The sequence below is a fragment of the Microcebus murinus genome, chromosome 2, assembly GCF_040939455.1.
Source record: "Microcebus murinus isolate Inina chromosome 2, M.murinus_Inina_mat1.0, whole genome shotgun sequence".
NCBI classification, from domain to species: domain Eukaryota; kingdom Metazoa; phylum Chordata; class Mammalia; order Primates; family Cheirogaleidae; genus Microcebus; species Microcebus murinus.
The window spans coordinates 33111975-33129747 of NC_134105.1; the positions used below are offsets into that span (position 1 = coordinate 33111975).

Consider the following 17773-nt stretch of genomic DNA (forward strand, 5'->3'; position numbering starts at 1 on the left):
CAGGACTAGCCTGGAAAAGAGGGTCCACAGCCACTCTCACTTCTTAGCTCCAGGGCCTAAATGTCAGTCTTGTGTCTGGTCTGAGTTTCCTGGAACAAGGTTTTAGGTCCACTCCTCTTGGCTCCCACCAAGGTCACTCAGAAGAGTCGAATGCCAAAGTGCTTCAAGAAAGTCTCACAACAAGAAATCAGTGCACCTTTGCCAAGACCCCTCCCTCTCTGGAGATGGGGCTTAGGTCAGTACCCCCACAAGCACCTGCCTTGGGCCCCAGAAAATCCACTGATTGGGGGTGAGAAAATCACTACACCAAAAAGGAAACACGGGGTGCTGCTCAGATGTCCTGCTGCAGGATCCCTCACTGCAGACCAGGTTGCCTCTTCCCATCCCAGGACCAGAGCTCCCGCAACCTGGGGTGGTCACAAATCCACTCCAGTGCTTAGCAATCCTAGGATCATCAGCCTGGGAGGAGCCTAGTGAGGTCAGCGCTCTCTCTCTCTCTCTCTCTCTCCCTCCTCCCCAGAAAACAGGTATTTTTACTTGTGGCCCAGCAAGGCTCACAGCTGAGCCTTCAAGCAAAGCCTAAAGGCTTTGAACTCAACCCCCAGAGACACAGGTCTTTGAGATGTTGGCTCAACTAGACACAGCCTTCTAGGGGAAGGCCTCAAGCCCCTGTGTTAATCCCTCCAAGGATGGACCACCTCTTACCAGCTCTGCCAAGACACTGGATGAAGAGAGTATGAAATTAAGAAAGTTAGTCCCTGCACCTGATACTAACAACTTATAAGGTACCTGTAAGACTTATACAAGAAACTGTGAGGGAGACAGACAGTTTTATAAAATTAATACTGGGAAGTTCTATCTTAGGGCTAACTTAAGTCCTTCATGCTATAAAGTTCATTCCCACTTGGGTTAATATATGTTTGTAAAAAGCTTTCACATCCTCACAATAAAAAGTACTAGAGCAAAGCCAAGTATTATTCAGCTGAGAACCAGGGCTCACAGGCTAAACAGAGCTCTGAGACCTTAACCACTTAAAGCAGGAGAGGTGAGAGGAAGAATTAATGTGTGCTCGGTGGCTCCTTTCACTGAGGGATTACAGATTAACTCCCACTTCTCTAGACTCAGACACCACAAGGCAAGGGGCTTTTGACCCTGGCTGATAACATGGCTGGTTACTAAGATCCCCAACCAACACAAGGGCTTTGTCCAGGAACGAGCTGGCTTCATTATAAACACGAGCAACTACAGGAAGCAGCCCAGGAAACTAGTGCCAATAGCATGTCAGCATCCAGCGCTTTCTCCTTTCACAGTTTATCTCCAACACAATCGTATTCTGACACCAAGACAGTTTGTTGATTACATAAGCACTTGTCTGTGGTGTGCAATCTGATAATCAGACCCACTCTTTCTCCTCAGACAAAGAGACCAATAAATCTCACCCTTTATAAGTACAGGTGCAAGACAAAGCCCTTTACTGGCATTTAGCAAAATGGGTATTTTTCTAGTTTTTGCATGACAACAACAACAAAAAGAAGACTGCACATGGCCAGGACTGTGCAGCAGCCCAGCTGCTAGAGACAGGGATCTGATGAGTTGGAGCAGATTCTAGAGGTCACAGGGAAAGGACTCGAGAAGAAATGAAACACATCTCATCCCGTTAGAACCTTGTCTCCAGGCAGACTATCAATTGGAACTAAGAAAGGACATTAAGAAAGCTAAAAACATGTTCCTTACAGCAGTAAAACTAAGAGTGGCCTACAGACCCAAGGCAGAATCTTACTTCCTACTGTCCAGCACTAAGCTTCCCTCTCTCCCCACACATGAATGTGCTCATGTGTGTACACTTGTATGTGCACATGCACACATAGGCTAGGGTTCTTAAGAGCTTTGTGTGTACAAGAGAAGAAATCCTGACAGAGGAGCTATGTAGGTATAATCTGGAAGTGTGAGGTTTGCTATAGTTCAGACGTGGTTTGTTTGACCCCTCCAAATCTCATATTGAAATTTGATTTCCAGTGTTGGAGGTGGGGCCTAATGGGAGGTGTTCCGGTAACAGGGGCAGAACCCTCATGAATAGATTAATGCCCTCCCTCTCACTCTATTAGTTCTCAAGACAGCTACTTGTTAAAAAGAGCCTGACATCTCCCTTCCCTCACTCTCTTGCTTTCTCTCTCGCCATGTGATCTCTGCACATGCCAGCCACCCTTCCCTTCTGCCATGAGTGGAAGCTGCTTAAGGCCCTCAACAGATGCAGATGCCTGTGCTGTGCTTCTTGTACAACCTGAAGAACCATGAGCCAAATAAACCTCTTTTCTTTTCTTTTTTTTTTTTTTTGAGACAGAGTCTCGCTTTCTTGCCTAGGCTAGAGTGAGTGCCGTGGTGTCAGCCTAGCTCACAGCAACCTCAAACTCCTGGGCTCAAGCGATCCTGCTGCCTCAGCCTCCCGCGTAGCTGGGACTACAAGCATGAGCCACCATGCCCGGCTGATTTTTATATTATATATATTAGTTGGCCAATTAATTTCTTTCTATTTTTATGGTAGAGACGGGGTCTCGCTCAGGCTGGTTTTGAACTCCTGACCTTGAGCAATCCGCCCGCCTCGGCCTCCCAGAGTGCTAGGTTCTTTTCTTTTTTTTTGAGACCGTGTCTCACTTTGTTGCCCAGGCTAGAGTGCCATGGCGTCAGCCTAGCTCACAGCAACCTCAAACTCCTGGGCTCAAGCAATCCTTCTGCCTCATCCTCCCGAGTAGCTGGGACTACAGGCATGTGCCACCATGCCTGGCTAATTTTTTCTATATATATTAGTTGGCCAATTAATTTCTTTCTATTTATAGTAGAGACGGGGTCTCACTTTTGCTCAGGCTGGTTTCAAACTCCTGACCTCGAACAATCCGCCCATCTCGGCCTCCCAGAGTGCTAGGATTACAGGCATGAGCCACCAGGACTGGCTTAAACCTCTTTTCTGTAAGTTACCCAGCCTCAGGCATTCATTCATAGCAACACAAACGAACTAAGACAGGGTTATTCCTTGCACTTACTAGTGAAAGAGTCTCTCTGGTTGGAATGATCTCCACCCATACTCCCAAAGGCAGCTACTGCCAGGTTAGATGAGGTCTCAGAACAATGCCCCCCACCATCCTGTGTCCACACTTCTCTCTGCAATACAATTCCATGTGGTATAGAGACAGGGTAATATTTAGATGATCTGAGGTTTTCAAAACAAGACTTTACTTACTCAAAAGAGCAAATCAGCACTACAGTTGCTTTTGGGGGAGACATAAAATAACTCCTTGACAATATTCATTGATTTAAGGAACACATATAAAGTGTTTATTTGGTACTAGACCCTAATGATGGGACAGAGATGGATCAGCTCTGGTTTTTGCCCTCAAGGAACTCACAGTCCAGTGAGGAGACAGATAAATAATTACAGTGTGATGTATCTCATCAGTGCTAGGATGGGGTGAGCATACCCCAGCCTGGGGATCAGGGAAGACTTCCCAGGGAAGGTGACCCTGAGTAGAGTCTTAGAGAATAGTCCGAGTTAGCGGGAGGAGAGTGCGAGAAGCGTACAGGCAGAGGATCTATCATGTCAAAAGATGGACTGTGAGAGGGCAGCCTTTGGGTTAGGGGAGCTAGGTGAGAGATGAAGCAAGGAGATGAGAGTCTGGACAAAAAGGGAAGGACAAAAAAAATCAGGTCCCAGAGAGTTCTGAGCTCTGGAAGCCTGAGACAAAATGGGAGTCTGTAGAACCATCACATTTTCACTTCAGAACAGGCTTCACAACAAGGATCCCAATCACCACTCCTACTACCCTCCAATTTATGTATGTATGTCCTTGAGTGAAACTTTCTAGAAAAAAAGTTTTAACCATAGTCTCACAAACCCTCCTCCCCTTCCTCAAAAAAGAATCAGCAGCAGCCCTGCTCTGGGAAAATCCCCTTTTCCTGATATTCTCGAGCATCCACTCCCGCCCAGGGTCCACCTCCAGCAGCACTCCGTTGCACTCCTAAACAGGTAGCAACATTTCCAAAGCTTGGGCCTCCCTGTCTATGCCAGGCAGCCTAGCATCACAGAGCTGGAGCCCCCAAGGGGCAGGCCATACACAGAGAGGAAGATGAGGACGACAAGAGGATACTAGACTTTCAGGCCAGTGGAGGACTCAGGTAACTGGCTGGTTTAAAGGAAGGAAGTTTTTCCTTCCCTTCCCATAAGGAAGGGGATTTTCATCATTAGAATGGTGATTTTTCAAAAGGGGTAGAAAGGACAGATTAGTGCCCCCTGGTGGTATAGGTAATTCCCAAGGGAAAGGGGAAAAAAAAACAATACACAAGGGAAGGAACCAGAACTTCAACATCATTAGTTGGAGTAACAAACAGCTTAAGAGACAGGCACCTCAGCAGATGGATGCCTGCAACAAAAGGCCCACCTGGGTCAGGTGGCAAACACCAGCATCAAGTCCAGGAGCAACGCTCAAGACCTTGTATCTGGGCTAAGTCAGCCTCAGCACACACTGAGCCCTCCTACCAGGGTCAGGCAATCTTGTCCCCAGCCTTTTCCACACAAAGGAGGTTTGGGATTACTCAAGACCTTCTTTGCACCTATTTCATTCCCATGTAAAAGGTAGGTCTCTAAAGAAACGTACAAGGGCCGGGCGCGGTGGCTCATGCCTGTAATCCTAGCACTCTGGGAGGCTGAGGCGAGTGGATTGCTCAAGGTCAGGAGTTCAAAACCAGCCTGAGCAAGACCCTGTCTCTACTAAAAATAGAAAGAAATTAATTGGCCAACTAATATATATAGAAAAAATTAGCCGGGCATGGTGGCGCATGCCTGTAGTCCCAGCTACTCGGGAGACTGAGACAGGAGGATCGCCTGAGCCCAGGAGTTTGAGGTTGCTGTGAGCTAGGCTGACGCCATGGCACTCACTCTAGCCTGGGCAACAAAGTGAGACTCTGTCTCAAAAAAAAAGAAAGGTACAAAGTCTCTAATGTACCTCAGCCCCAAACTCTTAAAAGATTCCAGAAACTTTCATGTTGTCTCATCCCTCTCATCCCCACGCATTCTTGACCACACAGTCCTGTGAGTCAGGACTCTCAAGGGCTCCTCCCCTCTGTCAATAGCTCTTTGAGCTTCCAGCAAGCATCAATATCTCAATTAGTCCCAGTTTCACAATCTGGAAAATGGGTCAACACTAACCTTCTGACAAGGCGGCTGAGTACAGTACCAGCCTAGGATAAGAACATTTCAGCCTTGGCCAGTTCTCATGCTCCACTCAGACTGCCCTCCTCTTTCCTGGGTGACAGAATGTGCTTCCCGCAAACTCAACCTATGCTTCACACAGGGTCACTTTACAGAAGGACAGAGTAACAGTATCAGAAAGATAAGAAAGCCCGAACATTAACTCTTCCTTCCAGGTGTCTGGAACTGGAAAGCGCATGAGCCCCAGAAATACCATCTTGCTCCTGGACTCCAAGTGCTCAGTCACCAGGATGCACAGGGATGACAGAAAAGGAAAATGTTGGGGAAACTGGGGCAGATTGTGCCACTGCTCTCTCTGGGTCCCCAGTGACCACACTGGCCCGAGTAGAGGGCAGACTTTATAAAAAACCAACTGCTGTATCCAATGTGCCTTGACCACTGATGAAACCTAAGCTCTCCCTAGGTGGCCTATATGGAGCACCAACGATCCCCCAGCCCTTGCTGCCCACCTGCAGGGCCCTTACCTCTGTACAGAAGGGGGTAAGCTGTGGATGGACTACGGGCTGGACATACATGTGAAAGGTAGACTCAATCTCCATGGTTCGGCCATTTAGCTTCAGGATAGGGAATTCGATGATTTCCTGGAGACACAGAAAGGAAAAATAAGTTATTTTAACCAACCATTTGAAATAATAACTACAAGTCAAGAAACAATGAGTGTTTTGGCCTCATTAGCCTGGCTAAACTCAAGATTGAGTGAGATGGTGCCAGCACAGTTGTAATCCTAATCCTCCCATTGCTAGCACCTTCCCAGGTTCCAGGGATGAGAGACAGCCCCATCCCCACTGTTTCTGGAAAAGGGAAGGAAGACAGTGGTATAATCTGCTCTAGTTTCTCCAGCTGGTTCTCTAGCAGAGGCCTGCTCACCTGAGCCCCTAAACGTAGACCTTCCCCTTCCCCTTGTCCAGGTCCCTGTCCTGAATGGGTCTGGATCTTCAGCCGTACAGACAACTAGCCATCAGACCAACGCACAGATTTCCTCAGTTTAAATAGAGCTGGTGAATTTCTTCATTAGTGTTTATTTTTTATAAAAAGATACATAATAAATAAAGCCAAAGGGGATCCCAAAGAGGAGAAAACTGAATAAGAGTAACAGGAGCCAGTGCCTCACCTTTCATTCAGGCTATACACCCTCCCCCTCCCCCTACCCCTCAGCCCAGTCGCTTAGCCAGCCCTTCCCAGTCCACTGAAACATAATGGAAGAGAAGGAGGCGGAGTGACAATTTGTTTGGTGTCTCTAAGATTAATTTGTCTCCGTTATTTAATAGAGATGCACAGCACCAAGGTCCTGGTGTGCAAACAGGCTTGCAGAACGCTGGCTGTGAAGCACGCCTCATACATCGCTCCTGGGAAGGGAGGAACGCACCAGAGGGGGGAGAGGGCAGGAGAGAGCACGCGTGCACCAGAGAGAAGAGGGAAAGCAAGGAGAGAGAATAAAAAAATTATTGCTTTTTAATATTCAAAAACAGTTTGCAAAATTTAATCAAAGCAGAGGAAAAGCTAACATTTTTACCACTTTGACATTTTTATTAGCGCTTTCATAAATTTTTAAAACATGAATGGAATTAGTTTACAACACAAAAAAACTGCCCTGAAAACATCTGGAAGAGACAAATAGGAAATAATAAAAAAAATAAATAAATAAAAGCAAAATTCTCCCAGTAAAATTAGCATGTGGAAAGGGCCTTCACTGCAGAGAAAGAAAGAGGGCTTTGCCCATTCAGTGGCCCCAGGAGTCAGCTCCAGCAGCATCCCTACCCCAGGTCTCAGTTCTGGAGAGGACCTTTCCAGTATCACTAAAATCAAGGCAAACTGGTTCTCTCCATAGACTGCCTGGAGGAGCAACACAGAGCTGGTAACACCTGACTGCACTTAGTGAATGAATGGGTGGGACAATAGAACGAAAATAGTCTATCTCCTTGATGTCCCAGGGAAGCTAGGTATCACCCCCCCAAAAAAAACATACTCACTAATATTGGGCTTGTTCTTAAAGCATCTATTGCGATCTAACACAACAGCAGGACTGAAAACCAAATCAAGTCAGATTTCATGCCAGAGAAATTCAAAGATTCTGGCTGCCTGGTCTCCATGCGCTGATCCCCAAAGATGGGGAAGCTGACAGGAGCTCATTCCCAGGCATAGAAAGGGCACAATGGCTGTAAGACTGAGGCAGAGGGGAGACAGAGAGGAGGCCTAGGCTGCTGCTTAGACTATGTGACACCTCCCCTCCCAATTCCCTGGACCTTTTGTTCCCCACAAAGCATTACAAAGCAGATCAAGTAAAGGGGAGTTTTGCCCTTAATATCAAAATTGAACACATATACACACAAAATATGCATTGGTCCCCTGAAAACTGAGATATACAAGATTTCCAAGAGCCAGTTCTGAGGTGCAGCTCATCTGAGTCAGGCTCATCTGACTCCTGAATTTCTGATACATCCTTTCTCTCCCACTAAGTAGAAGAAAGACTTCCCCAATAGAAAGAACTCTGTAGCCTGGTGGGTTTGGCTGCCCTGGCGTCTAAGGAAACAAATACAGCCAGCTCCTCACTAACAATGTTAGCTAGGCCCACAATGAAATTTAACCTGTGACACAACTGTACTTTTCATTTAAACTTTCATTTGGAGAGAAGCAGTGTTTGGAGACCTGCAGTTTGTCCTGCTAATAAAGACAAGTGTTGGGACCTTTAAGGATGCCATTCATCTTTGGCTTTTATTAAATTCAATTTTCTTAAGCCCATGATACATTATGAAATTAGGAGTTGACATTCCTCTGGAAACAAAAATATCTATCAAACATAAATAGAAAAAAACCCTCTATTACCAAGAATTTATGGCTTAAAGTTGATCTCTTTTCACTTTTTTACAAGCACATGGTTTGTTTTAGATATCTGAAATGCTATTATAGATCTAGAATTTCATTAGTATTTATTATAAAATAGTACATGCTTTAGCTGCTGCTCTGACCAGCACCAAGACAGCATCCCCAGAAGCCTCTCTGCAAACTTGGCCTTTGGGTTTCCCCACTGCAGCTCAATATTCAAATTTTCCTACTACTGGCTTCCTCACCCATAGGGAAATGGAGCTAACCTAAGTGCTCAAAGTCAGTGCCACCCCTGCCCCCAGAGGAAGAACAGGCCAGCTCAGCTCCATGCAAAAAAAGGGGGTAGATACCCGAAATGCCTAGGGGCCGGGGACTCAAGGTTCAGGACACATCAGATTGGGCTTGTCATAAACACACCTCTCTGCTGTTGCTAGCCCATCAGCCAGGTCTTCTCCCCAGGACCAAGAAGAACTTTCAAGGGCCAATCTCAAAATGTGATCTTACAGGGGCCCTTCCTCAGGAGCATCAGGAACTGTTATAATAAGAAGCCTGCACACTGGCATATTCATGTGAACCACTGAGGATGCAAAAGAAGAGCTTCTGATAGAAGACCCTCTGGGAAGTCAGAGCACAGAGGAACTCACCTAGGTACTGCTCACCTTCCCATAGCGCCCAGCAAGTCCAAAACCTCAAAATACTGGCCCAAACAGTCATGGGAGTCTCCCAGTCATGGGAGAGGAGCCCCAATCTGTACCAAGTTGGCACAACTCTGCAGCCAGTGGACATGAAGCATGCCAAACACTATGACAGTCCTTAGCTGATACTGATCAGAGGCATAACCCCAAAACTACAAGTTGATGGCATAACTCCAATCCAAGGATTTGTGAAGATGTGTCCAAGTGCCAGCTTCTAGGTCCAGTTGCTCAGATAATAAAACTGTTATTCCTGCCCTTCTCCTTTCCCCTCATCCAATCTTATCCTTCCCCTAGGAAGAGGGTTTTTAGTAACAGTTTAGTGTAAAGGTAGCACCAGGAAGGAAGGAAGAACCAGTTTGTATTTTTAGCGCTCTTTCCTTCCCCTAATCATATCTTTGTGATTCCTTTCCTATTCAATTAAACTACCTGAGTGCCCACTTTGTATAGGATCCCATAAAGGTGTTGGAGTGGAATTTAGCAATCAGATGTAGTCTCTGTTTGGAGATATGTACAGACTAGTGGAAAAGATTGGTGAACAAATAATGAACAGTGTGCTTTGATAAGTACTTTAGTGGAGGGACATAAAAAGTACCATGCTTTTCCATTTACAAAAGTATGCTTTCACACATATTTTCTTATTTTACACTTATTAACCCTGGGAGATAGATTGTATCATCATCACCATCACCATCATCAGGTTATAAACCAATAATACGAGGCATATTAATATTTACCAGGCATAAGCAGTGGACACACAGATGAATATAATGAGATGTGGCTCCTCTCTCTGAAATGCTCAAGTCTGGGCAAAGGGCGGAGAGGATCTGTTCTCCAACACTCTCCAAGATACATGGAAAATGGAATAGCTTTATTCCTTCCATTCACTGTTTACTATGTGGCAGACACTGTACTAAGTGCTAATAAGGCATGATCTTATTTAATCCTCCTAACAACTCATGAGGTGGGAATCATTATTATCCCTATTTCACAAATAAACTAAGGCCCAAAGAAATCACTTGCTCACAGTTATACTGCTAGTAAAGGACAGAGCTGGAACTGCAAATGGGAAAAAGGAGCCTTAAAGACAGTAGGAGGACGAGCAATTTTCGAAACCTGAAGGATCAAGAAAGATCTGATTCTCTTAGTCTGAAAGGCTAGCCGTAGGAAACTAAGTCTACCATCTCCTAGGAGGAGAGGCTGCTCTCATAACAGCAGTGAATGTGGACTGTCCAGGCAGAAGAGTTCTAGAGGATTGCTACTGAAAAGCCTTCCTCATGGTGCAGAGACAGACGGCACTGGGCGCAGGAACCACACGCCTTCAGCCTGCATCTCCAGAACCTGGCTCTGATTCTGGCACACAGTCCTCACTCTCTCAACTTTTGTTGAGCAAACATATAAAGGGGCTGATAAGTGGAAGATACAAGCAAAGGGCCTTGCTGTAAAAGAAAACACTGCCAACACAGAACTCTCCACAGAATCAGAAAAGAGAAATGATCTGCGCAAGATGACAAAGACGGTAGCTAGGATTCAAACCCAGACTTGTAACACTCCACAGCACTTTCTACTAGGTCCACTCTCTCATCTTTAAGTGGTTTCCTCCCTCAACTGCTACTAAATTCCAGTTTTACCGAGGGTAACCAACTGCCCCATTTGCTCAGGACCAAGAGTTTCCCAGAACACAGGACTTTCAATGCTAAAATTGAGACAGTTGGTCATCCTATACCATCCACAAACTATACCTACACCATTGGATTGTCCAAGGGCAAAGCATTATATATCAAAAAAACTGGTATGCTGATGGTAGATGGGGATTGGCCACAACTTGACAACGAAAGAGAAAAGCCTCAGAATTTGGATTTTTCAAAGTATCCAAGATTCCAAATCTATTATTCCTACTCTCTCCCTGCAAATCTTTTTGTTGTTATTGTTGTTTTTGGTGGGAGAAAAGACAGAGAAATAAAAAGGAAACATCAACCAAATATTATATTAATTTACCTTCCCCCCCCCCCCCAGACAGGGTCTCACTGTTTTGCCCAGGCTGGAGTGCAGCGGCTATTTATAGGTGTGATCATAGCACACCACAGCCTTGAACTCCAGGGCTCAAGGGAACCTCCTGCCTCAGCCTCCCGAGTAGCTGAGACTACAGGGAAGCCACTGCACCTAGTTCATTTCCCTTTTTAAGTGAGTTGGAACAGAGGTTTTAAACCCATCTGCTTTCTAATTGCTCAGCTAGGAACCCCCAGTGATTTCCTTGATAAACTAAGGACAAAAAAACTGCAACAGCATTTCAAATGAAATTTCACACCCATAATGAGTAGAATACAAGAAATAAATGTGTAGATTACTTTCAGGATATTCAAACTCCCTTTGACTAAAGCGTCTGCAGTGGCAAGATTATCTTTGAAGACAGCAACAACAACAAAAAGATTTTAAGCTGAAGCGACTTAGGTTAGACTCTTAGAATTCATGACAATGGAACAGAGGGTTTAATAGTGTAGCTAGCATCCTAGCCCTTTTTTCCTAAGCATAGATTCTCCTCTGTCTGAGCTGATGTTTCCATGGTCCTATCTGAAAAACAGGAATGAGCAGGTCATTTTTCATGGCTTTCCCCTCTAAATTTAGGAAGAAGAAACTAGCACTCCTTCAAATCAGAGACAGTAACAACTAATCTATCCCTTCCTTCCACCCTCTGAAGAAAATTCCAAAATGTGTGTACCCCTGCACTGAAAAGTTTGATAAAATACAAAAGCAACATCACACCACAAAAGCAGTCCCTGGCAAACGTGGGTTTTTTTTTTCCAAATACTTGGTTTTAGATTGAAGTCCCATGAAAAGGCAGGCCCTTTCTTCAAGGATCAAGGAGCCTCCTGGCCACAGGAAAGAGAGGAAGTTGGATGGAAGAAGTGAGGGCTACACTGGGCAATGGGGCATGGTTTGCTTAACAGTTTCTCCCTTGGAAAAAAAAAAAGACATTTTATGCACAAGGAGCTTATTTCTTAAACAAACACTCGTGGTTTTGATTTACACCACAGCCTGCTCCTAAATAATTTATGGCGGGTTAAATTTATTGCCGAGCCCTGGCTGGCTGCAAATTCGAATTGCCAAATAATTAGATTTTAGGGCAAAGCTTATAAATTACCCGTCGATTTGTCCGGACTTGTTTGTCAGTTGCTTTGTGCTTCGGGTCATCTTTGGCATTTGGCTGTTTGGGTTTTAATTGCTGATTTACACTTTGACAGATGAGAGCTGATGCTCCAAGTTTCAGGACAAGGAAGGGTAAAAAAATCAGAGCGTTAAAAGGCTGATTTTTCACCTGCATGCCCCCCTCCGCCCATCCTCATAGACCCCAAAGCAATTAAAATGTAGAAAGAGGCTGAAAATAGATGCTGCTATTTTTTATTTGAGGACAGTAGGGGTACAGTGTGAATTATAATTTACCTTTACTGAAATCTGAATTTTTCAAAAAAACATAATACCAATAAATGAAGGGGACCAATTCATAGAAACCATATTCTCACACAGGGATGTGTACGCCTGTGTCTGCCCCTATGTGCACATGACTCAGAAATAGCCACAGTTCAAACATTTTTACATACTCAATTGTAAATAACTTCAGATATTTGTGGCCTCTGTGAAGTTGACCCTTCAGGGCAGCAAACAACCAAATGATTTCTTTGTAGCTACCTGTATACATATATTTGTCATGAAATTAATTTAAACAAATCTCAGGTTGTGTGCTAGAGAGATCCCCTGGAGGCAGCACTAAGTGAGGGCATATTAGTGGAAGGGTGCCAAGCCCAACTTGCCATTCCAGTGGAGGGAAAAAAATCCCTCTAGATCATACACTGGCCTTAGCCACTATGTTGATAGAAGACCTAAACCTTCTCTGTATGCTCCCAGGAGAAGCAGGGCCTGCCTCCCAGCCACTTCTGTACCTCAGTAGCTTCCTATGAGACCATGGGTCAGAATAACACCAGTACTAATTCTACTATTAAGAGCTAACACATATAGCCATTGCATGCCAAGCACTGTTCTGAAGACTTATATTAATTCATTTTATCCTCCCATCAGTCCTATAAGATTGGTACTATTGTTAACCCCACTTTGCCTATAAGGCAACTGAGGCATAACCCTGCCTTGTCAAGTAAGTAGTGGAGACAAGACTCAAACCCAGAGTCCAGTTCTAGAGTCCATGCTCTTAACCACTATGCTATATTGATTCTAATCAGAATAGCCTCTACCTCAGCTCCCCTCACTTTGTGGGTCCAAAGTCCACATTCTGAGACTTGGGTACATGTAGCCAAACCACACGGTAGGAAAAAGTCACATGACTTCGTAGGGATCACAAGACGATTTAGAGGCTTGGTTAGAAAAAGACCATTTTTCAAATCAGTCTAAATACTGCCCTAAAGCTGCACTGGCTAGGGGTGAGGAGATGGGAGTAACAGGTGATCAAGACAGGACCATGCTCATGCAGGCAGACTGAATGTTCTGGTCGGGCAACTTGGCTAGGAGCCCAGAGAAGCTGGCTGGGCTTCAGGAGGACTTGCTCAGGAATCCCAGCCACAGCCACAGGCAGTGCTGATCTCTTCATGGAAGACTGCATCCCCATGGGTGGTTCATAGATTCCCTGTTTTCTGTCCACAAGTCATGGCCAGAAGCCAGGATGGGTAAACAGTGGTGCTAGACTGATAGTAGATTTCTAAAAATTCACTGACCAGTAAGAAAGCAATACAGACTGACATCCTGCTCACAATGCACTGAACACTCTTCTCACACATGGGCTCATCTGATCCCACATCTCTGTAAGCAGGAAATACTCTCCTATTTTACAGATGAGAAGGCTAAGGCAGTCAGTTTGGCAGCTGTCAAACCACAGTCCCTCACAAGTAGTATTCTAACTCTTGGGAACCTGTTAGAAATGCAAACTCCTGGCCTCTACCCCAGACTTTCTAAGTCAAAAGCCCTGAGTGTGGGACCAGTAACCTTTGTTTTAACAAGCCCTCCAAATGACTCTATGCTCACTGAAGTTTGAACCACTGGTCCAGACTAAAGCAAAGCAGTGTTTCCCAGACTTCAAATTACCTGAAGAACTTGTCAGATTAAGAACGTGTTAGATTTCAGGTTCCACTTAGCTCGGGGGTGGGACCTGTCTGATATTCTGTACTCCTAACAAGCTGAGCTCCCAGGTGATAACGCTGCAGCTGGGTCTCAGACCACCTTTACATAGCTGAAATATAGTCTAGAACATTGATGTGACTAACTCCTTATCACAGAGGTACTGATCAAGTAAGAATCAGAGCCCAAGGCTCTCAGCTGTCCTCTCAGAATAAACCCTCACTTGACCCACTTTTAAGCACCTGGGTCAAGCCCTTTAGATGTGCTAACCATCCCTGGCTCTTGCCAACAGACATTTCATCCTCCTTGCTGCCAAGAGCTAGGACAGAAACACTGGCCTGTCACATATGAGAACTTTATAGAGCAAGGTGGCACATCTCTGTCAGGGAGCTAGCAAGAGGTCCTCTTGTCATAGATATGCCTGCTTCCCTTAGGAATGTTGTCAAGACCAGGGAATCAGCTACCTCAGAGTGTGCAGCACACTATTCTCTTAGCCCTCCAGAAAAACACCTTCCTTCTGTCCATATGAACCAGAAAACAGGGCTGGATGCCTCTCCTATTGCAGACACAGCCAGGAGCTTACCTAGTCCTGCCTCCAGTTCTGAGAAGGGCCTCTCTAATACTGGTCACAAATCTGCAACAGGATCACAGAAATTCCTGCATCTCCTGAGGCACCAAATTGGGGACTCCTTACCAGCATCACCAACCACCACATTCTACACCATCACTGTGAACTTCCTTTCAGGCCTGCCCCTGACATTGTTTCTCTAAGTCACATTACCTTTCCAGTGAGAGCAGACCTTATCAAAATAGCATCTTTTATCCCATTCATCAGCTCCTGCCTACCCCATCCCCAATTAATTACCAATCCCTTTCAGTTGAACAGTTGGCCTTTCAAATGTTGCTACTGCTGGAAAAAATACCTGTGAACAATGCAGACATAGTTCCTGGACTCCATATGCAGACACTGCCATCTCAAATCATGGCTCTCAGTTTTATCACACTCTTGGAGAGCAAGATTCCAAGCTTTCTAGCCAGTTACCATCTTATCTACCTAACTATCATTGCCTACCTCCCCTCCCTTAGGCCAATGGCCAAACAGTGCATCAAACAGATCTTAGAGGAACTACCTATATTACTACTAAGGAGCTCATCTATTTCAGTTCTCCCTGTTATGTTCTTCCTTATATGGATCTTCAACTCAGAGCACCCCACTTACAACTACTAGAGAATCCACTCTCCACTCCTTACCAAATCTCTTAGCACCACTGACTGCCCAGGAGGCCACCAGTATCCAAAAGAGTTATGAGCTACTAAGAGCATGGTTCTCAAGCTTGTTTCTATCCCAGCACACCTACGGGTTACAGCATATAACTTCTCTCCATCCTCACCATCATCACCTTAGTCCAGCCCACTAACATCTCTCTCAAGTAATGTGTCCTAATCGGTTTCCCTATATACATTTTTTTTTTTTTGAGACAGAGTCTCGCTTTGTTGCCCAGGCTAGAGTGAGTGCCGTGGCGTCAGCCTAGCTCACAGCAACCTCAAACTCCTGGGCTGAAGCAATCCTGCTGCCTCAGCCTCCCGAGTAGCTGGGACTACAGGCATGCGCCACCATGCCCGGCTAATTTTATATATATATTAGTTGGCCAATTAATTTCTTTCTATTTATAGTAGAGACGGGGTCTCGCTCTTGCTCAGGCTGGTTTTGAACTCCTGACCTTGAGCAATCGGCCCGCCTCGGCCTCCCAGAGTGCTAGGATTACAGGCGTGAGCCACCGCGCCCGGCCCTATATACATTTTTAACCCCTTGGAACATCTTCCTCTCTGTTCCCATGAACTCTGGCTTGCAACATCTATTTCTATTTCTATTTCTTCTCTTCTCAACAGTACATTCAAATTTCCTTTTCTGGTTCACTAACTTTGTCCCCAACCTTACCATGGAATCTGCGCACTTCTTTACTTTCAGCAACATCGGCATCTCCAAATAAGTGCCTCTGCCAGCATCTAACCTCAGATCAGCCCTAGGCTGGAATGGCCTCCCCAGGACTAGGCACTGACCACAGCACTACCACAGAAAGATCCACTACTGCAACAGATCTGTTTTTCTGCCCACAGACCTTCAAGATCTCACACTGCCCAACTACATGCAGAACAGGACCAAAACAGCAGCCCATTCCAAGTCACCTCTATTTCAGAATAAAAGCTTCCCTGATGCTGTCTCTCCCTCCATAGTCTCCTTTCTAACTCTCCCAGCACCTAACAGGGCTTTCTTTGCCTGTGGCAGCATTTGATGCACACAAGACCCTTTCTCCCTGTGCCAGCCTGCTTACCCTTCTGCCGTAGACCTGCCAGCCTGTGGGGCCTAGTGTCAATCTGGGAACCCTCTCGTCTCAGGCTTTTAGGCTACGGCTCAATTTTCACAGCTAGAGCTCAAAACTCATCACATAAATGCAAGACTGTGGGAGCTTTTTAAGTATTGTGAACACCCAGGATAAGAGGATAAAAAATAATCATCCCAATGGCATCTTAATCAAAATGATGCAAGATCCTTTTCCCCAACGAGACACAGAGATGGAGAAAGGGTCTTCTAATATCAGATTCCTCATGTCAAGCAACTGAGATCAGTCTACAGAAGAAATGTAATCAACAGAGGAGAGAGGAAAACAAGACAGATGGGGGTGGGGAGGAGGGAAGCCTATGGACTGAGCCTAAACATTCCCTTGGATTTCACCTCCCACCACCCTTGTGTGGCCTGCTGGCTTTCTTCCTACAGCTGTCCCTGTTGCTGCTGCTCAGAGGGAGCTCAGCCTCCACCCCAACACCTGCAATCACCTCTGCTTTTGCCAGTCTTCTCTTGTCACCCGGACTCTCTGCCTCTCCATTAATCCTTCCTTCCACACTTCTCTCAGCCAGCCAGCCATTTATCTGTTTGAAGGGTCTAAATCTCCCTGGTCTATTAAACGTGGGTTCTAGCAGATCCAGATCCAAACTCCCAATAACTTTTTTTTGGTGTGGGGGTGTCATGTCATTCTCCAACCCTTGCTTCTCCCTAGAGCCCTAGCAGTCCACCCTTCTAACTGCCACCTTCAATGACAGCTGAGGTAGCAGGTTGGCCTCCCTGACAATGCCGCAGAGCCTCAGCTCACATATTTCCACTTTGACCCTCACCTTTTTGCCCACACATTACTGGCTGAAATGCTCTTAAGCCTCTTCGAGCCTTTGAACTCACTTACAGCATCCCAATAAGACCATCTGGCCTGAGTGTGAGAAATAGCACATAACTAATACAGATAGTCCAACTAGCTGAATGGTGAAATATTTGCCAGGTTCAAAGTCTTCATTCTCCCTCTCCCTCATTTTCAACTGTCCCACAAATGAGCCTGCAATCGAGGTCAGTTTTTCAGACTTAGGCCATCCTGACTTACTCTGTGAGCCCCCTCTTTTATCCCTACTGTAACAGTTCTGAGAGGCCTCTCCATCATCCTAAATTTCTTAACTGCACAGACTATGCAACCCCTCCCCCATCACATGAGCAGCATTGGTCTCTCCCATCCTTTGTGCCTTTGCCATGCCAGGTACCTACCTACATAATGGTAGTTATCATACTGCCAAAGATTTGTCATGCGTACAGTTGCCCTCCTCAACTATGAGCTCCTTGAGGGTAGGGGCCATTTCTTACTCATCTTCAGATGTCCAGCATCTAACACAGAGCTTAAAGTTGCTATCCAAAGAGTAAAAAGAGGCCTTTCCATGGCCTCGAAGGTGGTTACAATGAGGTCCTCCCCATTCCTTTGCTGACTTAGTTGGTTTTGTCATGTCCAACAAAAACTTTAAAATGCGGCTCAGTGTCACTGTTATTTTACAGTCCCTGATT

At 45.5% G+C, this 17773-nt stretch overlaps 1 protein-coding gene across 9 annotated transcripts in view; it reads right to left on the reverse strand.

The window, feature by feature from the left end:
• Positions 1-17773, reverse strand: part of ERI3 (ERI1 exoribonuclease family member 3) — a 133698-nt gene that overhangs the window by 94107 nt on the left and 21818 nt on the right. For all 9 annotated transcript variants that reach the window (XM_012775946.3, XM_012775944.3, XM_012775941.3 and 6 more), the window contains one exon: positions 5725-5841. In XM_012775946.3, the coding sequence (XP_012631400.1) occupies positions 5725-5799 (75 nt within the window). In that variant the 5' untranslated portion in view covers positions 5800-5841. The remainder of the gene's footprint in view (positions 1-5724; positions 5842-17773) is intronic.